The sequence below is a fragment of the Mastigoproctus giganteus genome, chromosome 6, assembly GCF_048544385.1.
Source record: "Mastigoproctus giganteus isolate SK-2022 chromosome 6, ASM4854438v1, whole genome shotgun sequence".
NCBI classification, from domain to species: domain Eukaryota; kingdom Metazoa; phylum Arthropoda; class Arachnida; order Uropygi; family Thelyphonidae; genus Mastigoproctus; species Mastigoproctus giganteus.
The window spans coordinates 235,094,122-235,114,128 of record NC_143580.1 but is presented as its reverse complement, the minus strand read 5'-3'; the positions used below and the strand labels follow the sequence as shown (position 1 = coordinate 235,114,128).

The 20,007-nt window shown below is 38.2% G+C and overlaps 1 protein-coding gene across 3 annotated transcripts in view; it reads right to left on the bottom strand.

Moving 5' to 3' along the window:
- Nucleotides 1-20,007, bottom strand: part of pcx (pecanex) — a 743,348-nt gene that overhangs the window by 70,168 nt on the left and 653,173 nt on the right. For all 3 annotated transcript variants that reach the window (XR_016547122.1, XM_090376780.1, XM_090376781.1), the window contains one exon: nt 12,776-12,923. Coding sequence is in view for 2 of the 3 variants with exons in the window: in XM_090376780.1 (XP_090232906.1) it covers nt 12,776-12,923 (148 nt within the window). In the remaining variant the exon portion in view is untranslated. The remainder of the gene's footprint in view (nt 1-12,775; nt 12,924-20,007) is intronic.

Here is a 20,007-nt window from a genome sequence, read left to right as displayed (position 1 = left end):
AGGAAAGACAGATGTAGGATAGATGTGCGGAAATTTGCCTTTAGCCAGCGGGTAGTTGGTTGGTGGAACAGACTTCCATCCCTTGTCGTGGAAGTTGATAGCCTAAATAAATTTAAGGCTCAGCTGGACAGGTATTTCGAATGAATGGAGGGGTGAAGTTTTTTTTTTTTTTTTTTTTTTGGCTGATGCTGCATAAGCTTGCTTTCTTGCATCATATGCCTCTACTAATGCTAACAAGAAATATCATATATGTACAATAGAAAAAAAACATAATAATAATAAAATAAAATAAAAAATACTAATTTTTAAAAGACTTTAAAATAGCATCAAAAGAGTAATGTTTTTAAAAGTACAATATTACAAAAAAAAAATAATAATTATTATAAATAAAAACAAAACAAAATAAAATAAAAATAAATTGAAAAATTTAAAGTGGAATGGTCCCTAAAGTTTCTCAATGAGATTCTTCCAATGATGATAACTATGGTTCCGAAGAATATGATGGTTGGTTGGTTGTTGGATTTTATTGGTGCATTAGCAACTAAGGCTATAATGCACCGAAGAATATGATATTCAATCCTTACTTGTCAGTTGAGTGAATTGTTTTCCCTTAAAAGTCGCTTATAGCTGGTTATTCCAAAATAGTTTGGATAATGACACTGGAAAAGGCAACTCATGGCAGGCTTTCTTTCATAATAGTGTCAGGTACGTTCTTACATTGAACTTAACAGAACTGATCTGACTGACTTTTTTACCTTCAACAATATTTAGAAATGATGGAAATTTTTCCCCCCTTATTCTTTTTTTTTTTGTGAAATTGATTCATTTCAATGTGGCACAAAAGATGTGTTTCTTGAATAGAGTTACTGAATGACTATTAATGAACAGAGTAACTGGTTTTCTGAATACAATTATAGTCAAGGTGCAGTTATATATAGTTAAATAATATTTAACTTAATAAATTGAAATGATTTTTGTTTTGAATAAATAAAATTTAGTTGGATAAATGTCAACTGGATAGTTACCTATGTTGTGAGGAGGGAAGCAAATAATTTGTATTTTCTTATCTACTCTTTTTTTTTTTTTTTTTTGGCAAGTGCAGCAAAGGCCTGTACCTTCCTTGCACAATATGACTATTACTATTAATGCGTCAAAATATCGGTTGGCAACTTGCCAACTTTTTGTGACTGTTGTAAGGAAACAAACTTGGGAATTCACAATAGAAAGTTAGTAGCAGACCACCAAACTAAATTAGTAATTTAGCAAATTTATTTATAAAATCATACAGCTTCTACAATGAGTGAATTAAATATTTGAAGTAGTAATAGTAACAAAGGCACGTAATAGTAACTGCATATGGGTAGACGTAACCCCCGAGAAACGTACCAACTGTGTGGTACTACACTTAAGGTGGTAGAAAATGAAAAGGACCTGGGAGTAATTGTTTTCTGACCAATGAAGTTTTCTGACCAATGCAGACAGGCTGCCAGGGCAGGTCATGGGGTTTTGTCAATGATATATAGGAATTTTGCTAGCAGGGAAAAGGAGGTGATTATCCCCCTGTATAAGGCAATGGTCAGGCCACACCTTGAGTATTGCGTACAGGTCTGGAAGCCTCATTTTAGGAAGGATGTAGATTTACTTGAGCATGTACAGAGAAGGGCAACAAGATTGGTGAGGAGAATGAAGGGATCCTCTTACCAAGAGAGGCTTAAGTTCTGCAAATTGCAGTGGCTGGAGACTAGGCACCAGCGCGGTGATCTGATTGAGGTATATAAGGCCTTGAATGGGCTGAGCACGCTGAATTCTGATGGGATCCTTCGACTTGTTCAGATTACGAACCTAAGGGGGGAAAAAATTCAAATTAAGAAAAGACAGATGTAGAATAGATATGCGGAAATTTGCCTTTAGCCAGCGGGTGGTTAATTGCTGGAACAAACTTCCATCTGTCATTGTGGAAGTTGATAGGTTGAATAAATTTAAGGAGCAACTGGACAGGCATTTGGAGGGAATGGTGTGATTTTTTTTTTGGCTGATGCTGCATAAGCTCATACACATGCTTTCTTGCATCACATACTACTGCTACTACTACTATGTGATGCAAGAAAGCAAGTGTACGAGCTTAAGTAGCATCAGCCAAAAAAAAAAAAAAAAATCAAAACCATTCCCTCTAAATGTTTGTCCAGTTCCTCCTTGAATTTATTTAAGCTATCAACTTGCACAACAACAACAGATGGAAGTTTGATCCAGCAATTAACCACCTGCTGGCTAAAGGCAAATTTATGCACATGTAGTCTACAACTGCCTTTCCTCAATTTGAATTTATGCCCCCTTAGGTTTGTAATCTGAGCAAGTGGAAGAATCCCATCAGAATTAAGCATGCTCAACCCATTCAAGCCCTTATACACCTCAATTCGATCATCTTTGCAGGTGCCTAGCCTCCAGCTGCTGCAATTTGCAGAACTTAAGCCTCTCTCTCTCTCTCTCTCTCTCTCTCTCTCTCTCGGTAAGAGGATCCCATCATTCCCCTCACCAATCTTGTTGCTTCTCTGTACACGTTCAAGCAAATCTACATCCTTCCTAAAATGAGGTCTCCAGACCTGTACACAGTATTTAAGGCGTGGCCTGACCATTGCCTTATACAAAGGGATAATCACCTCCTTTTTCCTGCTAGCAAAATTCCTGTATATCATTGACAAAACCCCATGACCTATTTTTGCTGCCTGTTTGCATTGCTCAGAAAACTTCATATCTGACTGCATAATTACTCCCAGGTCTTTTCATTTTCTACCACCCTAAGTGTAGAACAACACAGTTGGTACGTTCCTCTGGGGTTACTTCTACACATATGCAGTACTTTGCATTTGTCAATATTAAACTTCAGTTGTCACTTCTCAGCCCATCTGCCCAAATTTTCTAGATCCTGTTGCAGTAGCACACTGCCATTACTGACATTAACAACCCTGCCAACCTTTGTATCATCTAAGCCTGATATATCTTCCTCAATATCATTCATAAATATACAAAACAACAGTGGGCCGAACACCGTTGTTCGGCTGTTACCCTGTGGAACTCCACTAATAACATTAGTCCACAAAGAGCAGTGCCCATTGATTACCACCCTCTGTCTTCTTCCACTCAACCACCTTTTTATCCATTGTAGCAACTTATCCTTAATACCATTCTGCTCCAATTTGTACAGTAGTCTTCCATGTGCAACAGTGTCAAAAGCTTTCCTGAAATCCAAGTATATGATATCAAAATCATTTTTTGCATCCAGTTCCTTTATAACCACATCATAGTATCCAATCAAATTTGTCAGACAACACTTTCCCTTAACAAACCCATGCTGTGTCTGAATTACTGCTGCAGTCTTGTCTAGATGATCCTGCAATGCATCTTGATCTTTCTGATCAATGCATCTTGATCCTGCTTTGTGAATTGGGGATACATTGGCACATCTCCAATTCGTGGGATCTCCCCTGAGTCCAAGGATGCTCTCATAATTATGGCTAAGTGTTTGGTTAGTTCCTTTGCCGCCTCCTTTAATATAACTGGATAGATCCCATCCACCGCAGGTGCCTGTCTTATGTTTAACTTCAACAATTTCTCCTCCACTTTGCTCTCAGTTATTACAAAATCTCAGTTATTAAGCACCCTGCTACAATTTGATAACCTTCTGGCATTTTCCTTCCTTAATAACTCCTTATGTGAATATAGATGCAAAATATTCATTCAGTTTGTTTGCTATCTGAGCAGGATCATCAACAGTCGAACCATCGATATCAAGTGAACCAATCTGATTCATCCCCTTTCTTTTCGAGTGTATATAAGTAAAGAAATGCTTGCTGTTTTTCTTAGTATCCTTTGCCAAAGATTTCTTGTAATCTGCCTTTGCTTGCCTAATCTCCTTTGTGACTTGATTACAGATAAGTTTATATCTGCCATAGGCTTCTGTGTTGCCTGATAATTTATATGCATCCCATGCATTTTTCTTCTCTGCCATGAGTCTCATTAGTTCATTTGACAACCATTTAGGACTAAACCTTGCCGACCGGGCTAGCCGGGTGGGTAAAGTGCCTGCCTGGCAACCCAAAGGTCGCGGGTACGAATCTTGGGTAAAAACCTTGGGAGGTGCATTATGGCCACAGAAGCCGATGCGCCAACTACCAAAAAAAAAAAAAAAAAAAAGGACTAAACCCTGAACAATATTTCTTAATAGGTATGAAACGTCCAGTAACTTCCATGATTAATTACTTGAATCTTCTCACTTAGAATTTGCTGTTGGTAACATCATTAGTTGGTCCCATTGTATAGAATTTTAAAACTGTCTGAGACCACTGTAGTTACCTTTATGGAAGCAAAAACCCTTTCCTTTACCCCCGATGTAATTATATCCTTAAGTAAATCACACATCAGTGCACTGTGATCACTGACACCTAGTGGTTCCTTTATCTGCAAATTCTTAATACAAGAATGATCACTGCTGATAACCAGATCAAGAGTATTACCCTCTCTGGTTGCCTCTCAAACATGTTGCTGCAGAAAACAATCATCCAATAAATCCACAAAAGTACGAGCGACCAATCCACAAGTTCCAGTCAATATCCAATGAAGTTATGATACTTCTTTGGATCACATCAGCATCCAAATAAATTCAATGTTACATTGCGTAAATTTAAACTCACTTTTTTTTTTTTTTTTTTAAATGTATTTAAAGTTTTAGAGCTTCAACTTCGTTTGGCATTCATGATGAATTGTCTTTGTAGTACTTATTTTTCTTTTGTAATTATGACTGACCAGGAAAGTGGTCTTTACTTATTTACTGAATGGGGAGGGTGGATTTTGGCATGTATTTCTATGGGATATCAGCAGAGTTGTTAAACTTTAAGTTTTTTATTAATCTTTATTTCATACTTTGTTCAAAATTATTCTGGTGACTGATTTTATAATAAACTACATTTGTTTGGCAGAGGTGGGATGTATTCCCTGGCTCCTAACCTAATTCCATCAGAAAAAGTAAAAATTAATCAAGAGTAACTAAGTCATATTTATCTTTCACACTCTCCACAGATAGAACGGTCCATTCCAAAGGAATGATATGCAGAATTATCTTTTTCAAAATATGCAGAATGTACAGAATTACTCTGTTGTGCTGTTACTGGAAAGTGTGAATTGGTGAAAAAAACTAATAAAAAAAAGTATCTTATCTTATCTTAGTCACCTGCAGGTTTCAATATGAGAGCAGAGTCAGTTCCACAGTATAGATAGAACAGAATACAAAATGTTTTCCACAGACACATGGAAGCTGATTGTATTTCCATGAGTCTGTTTGTAATGTTTTCCAAGATTAGAATAAAATTCTTTTTTTACACAGGACAAGTGCATGTTATTTATTCATTCATTATCTTATCCAATGCTATACTTCAGGGAATATATTTGGATAATGGATAACACTGCATATATTGAATGGTTATCTAAAGAAAGGCAACAAAAATTTCCTTCTCCACTGCAAGGAATTAACTCACATTCTATTTACAGTAAGACTGGGATAAATCAAATTCATATAAAGACATGCCCTATGCAAAAATTTAGGAATTATGGGCAATATAGGTTCAATGAAATATAAAATTTATTTCAAAACTAAGAAACATATGACTGGAGTACTGGCTGGTTTCCTATGCCATATTTACTTGTGGATTGGGTCACTCCACCGTGTACTCTGTGGAGGATTCCACATTATTTTTTATATACAGGGTGATTCAGGAGGAACAGTAAATATTTTGGAAGGTTATAGTATCAATTATTCTGAGTAAAAAAGTTCATATGAACATGTGTCCAATTCTCAATGGATATAGAGATACAGCTGTTTGAAATTGGCATGCACAAAGCCATTATGAGAGATATTAAAGAATGATAAATGACTTATTGTTTGTATTTATTTACTTTTTGAACGATACAAAACACAAATAATTGATAAATTTTTTACAGTTCACAATAAATGTTTGAAAATTCCACTGCCAACCTCAATGCACTTTACAACACTTGTGGTAATATGATGTGTTGTTCTTATTAGGTCATCTTGGCATTAGTTTATGAGAGCAGAGTACCCAAAATGCAAACGAGCAATTCGACTCTTGTATTCACCTTTTCTCTGTATAGTGTGCTTTACATCCATCCCCCACAAACAAAGATCTAATGGAGTGAGGTCTGGAGACCTTGGTGGCCAATGAACGAGACAACCGCAGCCGTTCAGGGAAAGTTTGATTTAGATATTGTATCACCAGATGAGCAGGAGCTCTGTCATGCTGGTATAATGAGCAGGAGCTCTGTCATGCTGAAATGACATAACAATCCTTGTAGCCAAGGGAAAATCCTCCAATAGTAGTGGAAGTTCGCTTTGCAGTTATTAATCAGTCCAAACTAGAGTTTGAACAGGCTAAGAGTAGAAAACTTGCTTCTTGCCCTAATGGTAGCTGAGCATTCTGGTCTCTTGCCAAAACTATTGGCTGCAACTTTTGCCCATCTCTGCCCCCACCTCTATCCAAACTAGATGGTTCTGTTGTCACTTCAGACAAGGATAAAGCTGACCTGCTAGCATCCCACTTTTCTTCCAACTCATGTATTAATGATCTTGGTAAAACACCTCCCACCATTCCCAACAATCTCCATTCAATGCCTCCTGTGGTCTTCTGTCAAAAGGATGTCAGAAGGATTTTGACAAATCTTGAAGCTAAGAAAGCTCCAGGTCCCGATGATATTTCTCCACTTGTTCTCAAAACCTGTGCTCCTGAACTTACTCCTATTCTTTGCCGCCTTTTTTCACTTTCTTATTCCAAAGGTGTTTTTCCTTCTGCTTGGAAATTTTCTCATATCCAGCCAGTTCCTAAAAAGGGTGATAAATCCCTCCCATTGCAATTACTTTTTTTTTTTTTTTTTATGAGAACCCCAAACACGAGAGGTATTATAACCTATAGTACTTAGTACCGTGCTTGGGTTGGAGGTTGAGAAGACGAAAGAAGATATTTGTTGATATTGGACTTGAACTTCTGTAGATTGTAATTTTCAGGAAATACGTATGAAGGAAGGTTGTTCCAGAAAACGGCAGTTGAATGAATAAATGAGGAAGATGAAAAGTTGGTTCTGTGGGTTTGAAGTTGGACAGTAAATGGATGTTGGCTGGTGACGGCACGTGTTCGGACTGTTTTGAAAGAGAGAGCGGGAATTATAGAAGCCAATTCAGAAGAACAGTGCCCATGGAAGTATCTGTAGAAGAGGCATGCAGCAGAAACAGTGCGTCTATGAGAAAGCGAGTGGAGAGACTCTGTTGGAGATGAATCATTAATTAACCTAACTGCCCTCTTCTGAATGGAATCAAGAAGCCTGAGAGAGGTTTTGGGGGCACCACCCCAGATGTGGGAACAATATTCCATGGCAGGGCGGATTTGCGATTTATACAGAGTGAGCAGCTGTTTGGGAGAAAAGTAACACCGAGAGCGAAAGAGGAAACCAAGTTTTTTAGATGCAGAGGAAGCAATATTTGTAATGTGCTTGTGCCAAGAGAGATTAGAAGTCAGGGTAATCCCCAAAAGAGATATATCATTTTGCCTAGAAATCGGAGTGTCACTAAAAATAAGCATAGGAGCAGAAGAATCCTTTTTGCGAGATATAAGACAAGACTGAGTTTTAGAAGGGTTGAAATCAACTAAGTTGTCTTTGCCCCACTGGAGAATTACCTGAAGATCGGCATTTAAGGAATTGGCAGCAGATTTTCGAGAACTTGAAGCTGATTGAGCTGGACAAGGTTTCTCAAAATGGAAAGTTGAATGCAATGTGCTATCATCAGCAAAACTATGGATAGGATTTCCAGTCAATGGAAGAAGGTCATTGATATACAAGAGGAAAAGAGTGGGGGAAAGAACTGAACCTTGGGGGACACCGGCATTAGTGGAGAAGTAAGAAGACAGAGAGCCTTCTACCATCACCCTCAGTGAGCGATCAGAGAGAAAACTGGATAACCAATTACTAAAAACAGTTGGCAAACCATAAGATGGAAGCTTGTTTAGAAGACCTTTATGCCAAACACGATCAAAAGCCTTTGAGATGTCAAGAGCAACTACTTGTGTTTCACCGAACCTTTCCATTGAATTAGTCCATAAATGGGTAACATAAGCCAGAATATCACCAGTGGATCGACACTGACGGAATCCATACTGGCGATCGTTGATCAGACGGAAGGTTTCTAGGTAGTTTAAGAGTTGGCGGTTAATTGATTTCTCCATTACTTTAGAAAGAGTAGAAGTAATTGCAATGGGACGATAATTGGATGGGAGGGATTTGTCACCCTTTTTAGGAACTGGCTGGATATGAGCAAATTTCCAAGCAGAAGGAAAAACACCTTTGGAATAAGAAAGTGAAAAAAGGCAGCAAAGAATAAGAGTAAGTTCAGGAGCACAGGTTTTGAGAACAAGTGGAGAAATACCATCAGGACCTGGAGATTTCTTAGCATCAAGATTCATCAAAATCCTTCTGATATCCTTTTGACGGAAGACCACAGAAGGCATTGAATGGAGCGTATTAGGAATGGTGGGAGGTGTTTTACCAAGATCATTAATACATGAGCTCGAAGAAAAATGGGATGCTAGCAGGTCAGCTTTATCCTTCGCTAAAGTGACAACAGAACCATCTGGTTTGGACAGAGGTGGCAGCAGAGATGGGCAAAAGTTGCAGCCAATAGCTTTGGCAAGAGACCAGAATGCTCGGCTACCATTAGGGCAAGAAGCAAGTTTTCTACTCTTAGCCTGTTCAAACTCTAGTTTGGACTGATTAATAACTGCTTTACAATTGTTGCGAGCTTTGGTGTAGGCAGAAAATGAAACTGAAGAATTAGAAACAAGCCAATTACGATATGCAACGTTCTTCTCTTGGACAGCCTTAGCACATTTATTGGAAAACCAAGGTTTAGATAAAGGACGAGATTTTAAAGTGGAGTGTGGGATAAAGGATTCCATTCCTGCAAGAATAATTTCACTGACACGATTTCAGCAAACGTTGACATCAGAAGTTTTGAAACAGTAATCAGACCAAGGAAAAGAAGAAAAGAAGTCTCGCAGGTCATCCCATTTTGCATTCTTGTAATGCCAAACAATACGAGGTTGGGAATAGCCATGAGATAAAGGTTCCATTGGAGAAGAGACAATCACCAAGTTGTGATCTGAAGTGCCTAAAGGACCTCTCACTTCAACCTTGTACTTAGAAGGGTTGTTTGTGAGAAAAAGATCAAGCGTATTGGCTGTATGATTAGGATTGTCCGGTATTCTTGTAGGTAAATGAACAATCTGTGCTAGGTCATTAGTAATTGCAAAAGCCTCAGCATCTCGACCTGCTGGGTCGGTGTGACTAGAAAATGGAAGCCAGCTGGAGTTGTGAACGTTAAAATCACCAAGGAAAATTACCTCACTGTTAGGAAAGTTGGACTGGAGAAAGTCAATTTGCAAAGAGAGGAAGTCAAAGAGCTCCAAGTGATTAGTGGAGTTGGGAGAACGGTAGAGACAACAGATGAATTTTACACAATGAGGTAGAGAGATTTTAAGCCAGAGAAGATCAAAGAGAGGAGATTCCAAATTGCCAAGTCTCTGACAGGGAATATCAGAACGGACATATGCACAAGTACCACCTTTGAGGCGAAAGGAATCATACAGCAAATAATTTGGACATCTGAGATGAGCAGTAGTTGAATCAACTGATAACTGAGATTCAGTCAGAAAAAGTACATGGGGTTTGGAAGACTGCAAGTGGAAATGGACATCGTTGAGATTAGAATTGAGACCACGTATATTTGTGAAATGAATTAGGAAGTCCTTGGGAGGTTTAGATCTGTTCGCAGATAAGCTTGCTCTATTATTTTGACAATTCATGGTGTATTCAATAGTAAGAAAAAGTGGGTGGGACATGCTGTATGAAGTAATGAAATTTTTGGATATGGCGTACATGTGGTAAGAATATACCCAGATCCTTGACATAACATGGCCTCGACAATGCTCCCCGCATACACACTACTCGGACTCCCTCCAGTCACTATCTGGCAGAGTAGAGGTAGCAAGATTATACACTAGCTGATCCGGAAGCTTCCTAGAGAGTTACCAATAGGTTCAGTCCGGTGTACTAACTAGCGACCGGCCTACTTCTACTCTTTCCAAAGTAATGGAGAAATCAATTAACTGCCAACTCTTAAACTACCTAGAAACCTTCATTCTGATCAACAATCGCCAGAATGGATTCCGTCAGTGTCAATCCACTGGTGATATTCTGTCTTATGTTACCCATTTATGAACCAATTCAATGGAAAGGTTCGGTGAAACACAAGTAGTTATTCTTGACATCTCAAAGGCTTTCTTTCTTTTTTTTTTTTTTTTTTTTTTAATGAAAACCCCAAACACGAAAGGTATCAAAACCTATAGTACTTAGTACCGTGCATGGGTTGAAGGTGAAGTATGGGGGGGGGGGATAAAGGTCTACTAAACAAGCTTCCATCTTATGGTTTGCCAACTGTTTTTGTAATTGGTTATCCAGTTTTCTCTCTGATCGCTCACTGAGGGTGATGGTCGATGGCTCTCTGTCTTCTAACTTCTCCACTAATGCCAGTGTCCCCCAAGGTTCAGTTCTTTCCCCCACTCTTTTCCTCTTGTATATTAATGACCTTCTTCCACTGACTGGAAATCCTATCCATAGTTTTGCCGATGATAGCACATTGCATTCCACTTTCCATTTTGAGAAACCGTGTCCTCCTCAATCAGCTTCAATTTTTCGAAAATTTGCTACCAATTCCTTAAATGCCGATTTTCAGGTAATTCTCCAGTGGGGCAAAGACAACTTAGTTGATTTCAACCCTTCTAAAACTCAGTCTTGTCTTATATCTCGCAAAAAGGATTCTTCTGCTCCTATGCTTATCTTTAGCGACACTCCGATTTCTAGGCAAAATGATATATCTCTTTTGAGGATTACCATGACTTCTAATCTCTCCTGGCACAAGCACATTACAAATATTGCTTCTTCTGCATCTAAAAAAAACTTGGTTTTTCTCTTTCACTCTCGGCGTTACTTTTCTGCCCAACAGCTACTCACTCTGTATAAATCGCAAATCCGCCCTGCCATGGAATATTGTTTCCCCATCTGGGGTGGCGCCCCCAGATGGGGGAACAATGGAACAACCTTCCGTCATACGTATTTCCCGAAAATATTACAGTCTACAGAAGTTCAAGTCCACTGTCAACAAATATCTTCTTTCGTCTTCTCAACCTCCAACCCAAGCACGGTACTAAAATGCGAATGGGCAATTCAACTCTTGTATTTGCCTTTTCTCTGTATACTGTGCTTTACATCCGTCCCTCACAAACAAAGATCTAATGGAGTGAGGTCTGGAGACCTTGGTGGCCAATGAACGGGACCACCGGAGCCGTTCAGGGAAAGTTTGATTTCGATATTGTATCACCAGATGGGTATAATGAGCAGGAGCTTTGTCATGCTGAAAGTACATAACAATCCTTGTAGCCAAGGGAACATCCTCCAATAGTAGTGGAAGTTCGCTTTGCAGAAATTCTAAATAAACGTGCCCTCTAAGACAATTTTGTAACACAATTATGTAAGACAATTTTGTCGTCTCCTGGTTGAAGGTGTTGCACCCACTGTATGTGGAATGGATACAAGCCATGCTCACGTAATGTTCGCCATACTCTTGTCTGTGGAAGACCGATATATGTAAAAATTCTTCATGTACTAATAGGACTACATTCTACTGACTGAAAAATGTGTCCTATTTCATCCATATTTTGTTAATTTGCACGTTCAGAAGAAATGTGAATGCTGGGAACTGTACCAGTCCCACGCAGTTTGGTGTTAACACTAATAAACACTCTTGAAGCTGGTATTCTGCGGTTAGGAAACTGTTGACAGTATTTTCTACAAGCAGCAGTAGCACTTCCACCACAAAAACCATACACAAACACCATATCGGCATATTCTGCATGTGTGAAGATGTGCGGCATTCTTAACAACACTTCTAACATCAAACAGGGTCAGGTTATAACTGCGTGCCAGTTTCAAATAGCTGTATTTCGGTATTCATTGAGAATGGGACACATTTTAATTGACTGTCCAGATTTTAGCAATATCCGTTTTACCGCTTTTAATCATCTGACTGAGCCGTATACACTCAGTCAGATTTTATCCGACAATGACAATGTGTCTGCTGTTTTTAGATTTTTAAAATCAATAAATATTTTTGCTCGTATATAAAATTTACATTTTTCTTTTATATATTTGTTATACCTTTGGACATAGTGACCTAACTAATTAGGTCACTGAAAGTTTAAACTTTTTTATAAATGACATGGTCTTGGCGCATTATAGCCTTAGTAGCTAATGCGCTAATAAAATCAAAACCAACCAACATTGAGAATGGGCCACATGTTTATATGAACTTTTTTACTCAGAATAATCAATACTATAACCTCCCAAAATATTTACTATTCCTCCTGAATCACCCTGTATATGATAAAGAATATTTTAAATAGTCACTTGTTTAGAAAATAATATTTCTAATTCAAGGATCCTATTTTTAAATTAAATTTTCTAATATCCTTTCTGCTACTCTCTCTCTTAAAACATTTTCTTTAAAATAAGGAAACAGGTACAGTTATAGAATAAATTTTGCTATCTATAGACCCAAATGTTTACCTAAATATTCCATATAGTCTATAATGTGAGGATCACTTGCCTGATGTAATTTTAGAGCCATACGGACACTGGGAGCAACAACTTTACGCAGCAAATCCATGTCATGGAACACCCACTCATCGCGGACTGAGGTTATTCTGAAGTCGCCTTTGAACAATGCATGCAGTCCATACAGGAGAAAATCCACACTAAACAAATAAGACATTAAGCTATGCATTAATTACTAAGCTTCCTTTAAGGAGACTAAAATAATATTTGTAATTGATAACATAAAACAAAAAATATATATATACAATAGTTTCAAAACTCAATATTATTCTCTTACACTGGAACAGTCTCTTGTGGATAGGAGTTCCATTCATCATTAATTAATTTATTTTATTATTTTTTTTATGGTGATACATAAGAAGAAAGGCTGTTCCAAAGAACAGAAGTGAAGGGAATAAATGAAGAATAAAAAAAAAGTTAAGTTTGGTGAGTTTGAAGCTGAAATATGAATGGATGTTGATTAACTGATTCAAGTGTTTGAAGTTGCTTGGAAAAAAGTGGATTAAAGATGCTAATTCAAAAGAACAGTACCTAAGAAAATTTCAGTAGGAAAAGCATCTAAAGATCTGAAGTTCTGTATGACAGAGTGTAGAGAGAGAGAGAGAGAGAGAGAGAGAGAGAGAGAGAGAGAGAGAGAGAGAGAGAGAGAGAGAGAGAGAGAGAGAGAGAGAGAGAGAGAGAGAGAGAGAGAGAGAGAGAGAGCAATGAATCATTAATTTACCTTCTTGGACAGAGTCTAGAAGTCTGAGAGAGATTTCTGGGAGGAAGTTGTTATTATTTGTTTTTTTTTTAGGAGCATTAGCAACTAAGACTATATTGCTCTGGGGATATGTGATGGTCATTCCCTGACCTTTCCGCATCCCCCGTATTTGGTGGTCACAGGCTCGAATCCCGGTCTAATCAAGAAGCATGTGCTATGCACTGCTACTCCTATCCACCTGGTTACAGAGGTGCCAGAGATTTCTGGGAGGACATCAACCTAGATGTGGGAACAGTATTACATGATAAAGAGTATTTGTGATTTTTCGAGTCAGTAGTGACATTGAGAAGAAAAAGAAAAAAATTTAGTTTCTTCAATGCAGAGAAAGCAACTGTCAAATTATTGAATGCTAAGGTTTGGGTTTATCCCAAACCTAGTTCAATTTGAACTTATGAACTTATAAGTTCAAATTGAACTCTTTGCTCAATTTGAACTTATGCCCTCTCAGGTGATTATTCTGAGCAAGAGGAAGAATCCCATCAGCACTGAGCATGCTCAAACCATTCAAGGCTTTATACACCTCAACTAGATCACCTTGCAGGTGCCTAGTCTCCAGGCACTGTATTTTGCAAAACTTAAGCCTTTCTTCGATTCACTAATCTTGTTGCCCTTCTCTGTACTCGGTCCAGCAGCTCTACATCGTTCTTAATTATTAAGCAGAAAAATTTATAGAAACCTGATTAAATCTGACCAACTCATTTGAAATGAAACAAAAATATCATAAATTTTAAGATTATTATTATAATCTTTAAATAATCTAAGATTAATATTAAGATAAAGAATAAAAATAAGTTTAATCTTATAATTTTTATTATAAGATTATTAAAGATTATAAATAATAGGCCCAAGGTATGTTCCACGGCATTGAAAAGGGTGATGATGTTTAAGAGCAGCTTTCATTTTTTAAGGGACACAAAAGATGGTACTACACATTGGTATCAATGATATTAAGAGCAGCAGAACTAAGGATTTACTTAACAAGTACATGGCAATATTGTGAAAAAGTTGCCATTTAGGATTAAATTTTGAAAGTGTCTGGAATTTTTTCAATTACAAGACAGAAGACAGTATATAACTCTGGAGAGACTACTAATAGTATTGGAGTGGGAAATGATGGGAAAGCAAGCCTATACAGCATCAGCCAAAAAAGGGAAAAAAAATCATGCATCCATCCCCTCTAAATTGTTTGTCTTTAATTTATTCACACTATCCACTTCCACAAATAATTAGCATTAGCAAGGGCACATGATGCAAGAAAGCAAGTTTATATAGCATTAGCCAAAAAAACAAAAAAAAAAAAAAAAAACCCCTTATTTCACCCATCCCCTTGCTCCAAATGTTTGTCAAGTTCTGTCTTGAATCTATTTAAGCTATCAACTTCTACAACTACAGATGGAAGTTTGTTCCACCAATCAACCACCTGCTGGCTAAAGGCAAACTTCGGCAGATCTATCCTACAACCGTCTTTCCTCAATTTGAATTTATGCCCTCTCAGGCGATTATTCTGAGCAAGAGGAAGAATGCCATCAGCATTGAGCATGCTCAAATCATTCAAGGCTTTAACACCTCAATCAGATCACCTCGTAAGGTGCCTAGTCTACAGACACTAATTTGCAAAACTTAAGCCTTTCTTCGTAAGAGCAACCCTTTGTTCTGTTCACTAATCTTGTTGCCCTTCTCTGCACTTGTTCCAACAGCTCTACATCCTTCTTAAAATCAGGGCCCCAGACCTGTATACAGTAATCAAGGTGTGGCCTAACCATTGCCTTATACAAGGGGATAATCACCTCCTTATCCCTGCTAGAAAAATTCCTGTATATCACTGACACTCTTGTGACACTCGAGCTACTCTTGCAGACCATCTGCACTGCTCAGAAAACTTCATATTTGCCTGCACAATTACCCCCAGGTCCTTTTCATTCTCTACCACTGTCAGTGTGGTATCACAGAGTTGATACGTTACTCTGGGATTACTGCTTCCCATATGTAGTACTTTACATTTGTCAATGTAAAACTTCATTTGCCACCTCTCAGTACATCTGCTCAACTTTTCTAGATCCCGTTGCAACAGTGTACTGTCTTTAGTGTCATTAACAATGCTGCCAACCTTCATACCGTCTGCAAACTTGGACATTAAGCCTGATATACCATCATTAATATTATTTATAAATACAGAAAACAACAATGGACCCAACACTGAACAATGAGGGACTCCACTAATAACATTAGTCCACGAAGAGCAGTGTCCATTGATTACCACTCTGTCTTCTCCCACTCAACCATCCCTTTATCCATATCAGCAATTTGCCTCCAATGCCACAGTGCTCCAATTTATGCAGTAGTCTTCCATGTGCAACAGTATCAAAGGCCTTTCTAAGATCCAAACATATGATATCAAAGTTATTCTTTGCATCCAGCTCCTTTGTGACTACACATAGTATCCAATCAAATTAGTCAGACAAGATTTCTCCACTAACAAACCAATGCTGTGTCCGAGCTATAACTGAAGGCTTGTCTAGATGATCCTGTAATGCTTCTTTAATCAGTGCCTCCATTAATTTCCCTTGAACAGAAGTTAAATTAACAAGTCTGTAATTACCTGTGTCTCCCTTTGTGGATTGGGGTCACATTTGCATATCTCCAGTCCATGGGTATCTCCCCTGAGTCCAGGAAAGCTCTCATAATTATGACACAGAAACCTAAGGGTGTGCTTACTTCCTTTGCTGCCTCCTTTAATATAACTGGATAGATTCTATCCACACCAGGTGCCTTCCTTATGTTTATCTTCAACAATTTCTCCTCCACTTTACTCTCAGTTATTACAAGATTATCTAGCTTACTGCCAGAGTTGAATACACCTCTGGCATTCCCCTCCCTGAATAACTCCTCATATGTAAATGTAGATGCAAAATATTCATTTAGTTTGTTAGCTACCTGAGCAGGATCATCAACAGTTGACCCATCGATATCAAGTGGACCAATCTGATTCATCCCCTTCCTTCTAGAGTTTACATAAGTAAAGAACTCTTTGCTGTTTTTCTTTGCACCCCTTGCCAAAGATTTCTCATAATCTGTGTTCACCGGCCTAATCTCCTTTGTAACTTGGTTACAGACCAGTTTATATCTATCCTGTGCATTTTTCTTCTCTGTCACATGTGTAATTAGTTCGTCTGACATCCATTTAGGCCTAAATCTTGAACAATATTTCTTTGTTGGTATGAAAAATCTAGTGGCTTCCAAGATTAATTATTTGAATGCTTCTCATTTTGAATTTGCTGTTGGTAACATCATCAGTTGGTCCCACTATATAGAATTTAAATACTGTCTCACACCACCATAGTCACCTTTATGAAGGCAAAAACCCTTCCCTTTACCCTTGATGGTTGTTACCTCTTTGAGTAAATCCCACTTCAGCACACTGTGATCACTGCCACCTAGTGGTTCCTTTATCTGCAGATTCGTGATGAATGAAGAATCACTACTGATAATCAGATCAAGAGTATTACTCCCTCTAGTTGCCTCCCGAACACGCTGTAGAAAACAATCATCCAAAAAATCTACAAAAGCCTTGCTAGTGTGTGAGTGACCAACCTATAAATTCAAGTCAATATCCGGGAAATTAAAATCCCCCATTATAAGATACTCTAATTTACTGGCCCACCCTATTTCTCTGCACAATTGCTCATTATACTCATTAGATTCATTAGGCCTATAACACACACCTACTCTCATTCTTCCTTTCCCAGTGCTTATGTCACACCAAACAGACTCAACGTTACATTTTTTACCAACTTCAATTGGATGCACTTCCTTAGATTTTAGGTGTTTCTTAACTAACAGCATAACCCCCTAGTCCCTTTCTGTCCTGTCTATCCTTTCTGTACACATTGTACTCCCCAAATTCCAGTTCTGCACTGCTTATGCCTGTGTGACATCATGTCTCTGATATCCCAACAATATCTGTCTTTGATGTCTTGACTAGCACTTCAAGCTCATCGAATTTATTAACTATACTCCTAGCATTGGTGTACATGCAAGTATACATAAACCTATTTCTACTCTTAGTTACCCTAACACAGCCCATGTATTTACTTGTTCAACTATGACTCCCAGCAGTCCTGGAAATCCCCATTGCCTTGCTTTCCAGGCTGCTGCTCAATTGCTTTTCAATAGAAGTAGTGCAAGAATCACTTTTACCTCTGCCAACTGCTACTGTTAATCTATTAGTCCGTTATTTGTTAATCAAATAGGTAGTAAAGTTTACTCCAGTGTAAAATTAGATAGCTTAATTCATCACTGCATTTAGGATTCTATTAGATAGCTTAGTATTGATAATTAATTAATAAATTTATTGATCTTATTAATTTTCAATATCATGCCCCAGACTAGAGCAGCAAAGCAATGGGCACAAAGTGACAGGAGTGTTGTGACTCGGGGAAGAACTGAGGGGGGTGATTCTCCAATGCATCACAGCGAAAAAAAGAAGTGCAACTTGTGAAATGTTTGCCGAACTCTATGAAACAGAACATGATCTAGCCAAGGAGGATGTCTTAGTGTATTAGGCGGAGAGAGTTACTAGAAATTAGGTGCCAACTCAGCGTTCTGATTGGCATCTATGAGATGCTTGAGGTGGAGGGTAGATGCCCTCGAAGAAATTAATATGAGGACCAATTAAGCTGACAGCTGCCCAACTTAATGCCAGAGCTCACTCTTGCACATTAGGCAACACAGTAGCAAATTCCAAGGCAGAATGCGCTGGTCCTACAAGAGTTATTGTCGGTGACTCTATTGTCAGGGAGACGGGTAATATATTGTGTAAAAAAAGGATAGATGGAATAGGACCAGGGTATGTCTGCCAGGTGCAAAAGTAGATGTTGTAGAGCAGATATCATCTTTTAAGGGCACAAAGGGTGATATTGTTTTACACGTTGGCACTAATGACATTAAGAGTAGGAGATCTGCAGATTAACTTAAGTACAGGTCAATCTTAAAAAAAAAAAAAAAGTCGTAAGTTAGGGTTAAATTTTTAAGTCTACAATTCTGCCCAGACACGATAGGAGAGAGTATAAGATGAGAGCCTTGTCAATTAATTCAGCCCTGGAGGGAATGCGCAAGGCTCATGGGGTAGAATTTTTCTCAGCGTGGTCTCTGCTTGTTAACAGGAGAGACTGCTTCTACAGAGATGGGATACATTTAAATAGAACAGATGCAAGAGTGTTTGCTGATGCTATCGAGGCAGCATTAGGTGGGTTGGAAAACTGCTAGCTTGGGGGACTTCACAGACTAAAAGGTTAAAAGTAGCCGCAGGCAGAGGTGAAGGTGATTCTTGCACTGCTTCTATAAAATGAGCATTGGCCTGGAGGGTGGGGTACTGGTAGTTTTTGAGGGACTGATGGCAGTCATCATGAAACAAATAAATATATGGGCTGTGTTATGGTAACTAAGAATAAGAGCATGTACATCAATGCTAGAAGTATAGTAAATAAATTTGATGAATTTGAAGTGCTGGTCAAGACATCAAAGATGGATATTGTTATGATATCAGAGATATCGTGTCACACAGATATTAGGAGTGCAGAATATGGGGAGTACAATGTGTATAGAAAGGATAGATAGCATAGGAAGGGAGGAGGGGTTATGCTGTTAATTAAGAAAAACATAAAATTTTAAGGAAGTGCATCTAGTGACAGAGATGAACAGTGCAATGTTGACTCAGTTTGGTGTGACATGTACATGTACAGAGAAATAGAGTGGGCCAGTATATCAGAATGTTTTATAACGGGGGATTTTAATTTCCCAGATATTAACTGGAACTTGTGGTTGGTCACTTGCACACTAGCAAGAATTTTGTAGATTTATTGGATTATTGTTTTCAGCAGAAGCATGTTCGAGAGGCAACCACAGAGGGTAATACTCTTGATCTGGTTATCAGCAGTGTTTATTTGTGTATTAAGAATTTGCAGATGCAAGAATGGTGAGGTGAACAAAGGGGTGCTCTTCCCAAGAAAGGCTTAAGTTCTGCAACCTGCTGGGTCTGGAGAATAGGCACCTGTGAGTTAATCTGTTTGAGGTGTATAAGCCTTGAATGGTTTGAGCAGGCTCAATGCTGATGGAATTCTTCCTCTTGCTCAGATTACGAAACTGAGGGGGCATAAACTCAAATTGAGGAAAGACAGTAGTGGAATAGATGTGTGGAAGTTTGCCTTTAACCAGAAGGTAATTGATAGCTTAAATAAATTGAAGGAATAAGCTTGTTATCTGGTATCATATGCCTCTGGTAATGCAAATGCTAAAAATCTTGTGGAATTTTGTAAATTTAAAGAACTTATGTAAACACTTTTTTATACCATTAAAATTTTACTGTTGCAGTTCTAAACCATAGTGGATGACTCCTGAAAAAATGAAAGTAGCTAAAGAAAAGGAAGTTGCAATGAATATAATTTATGAAGTAACACTGAATAATA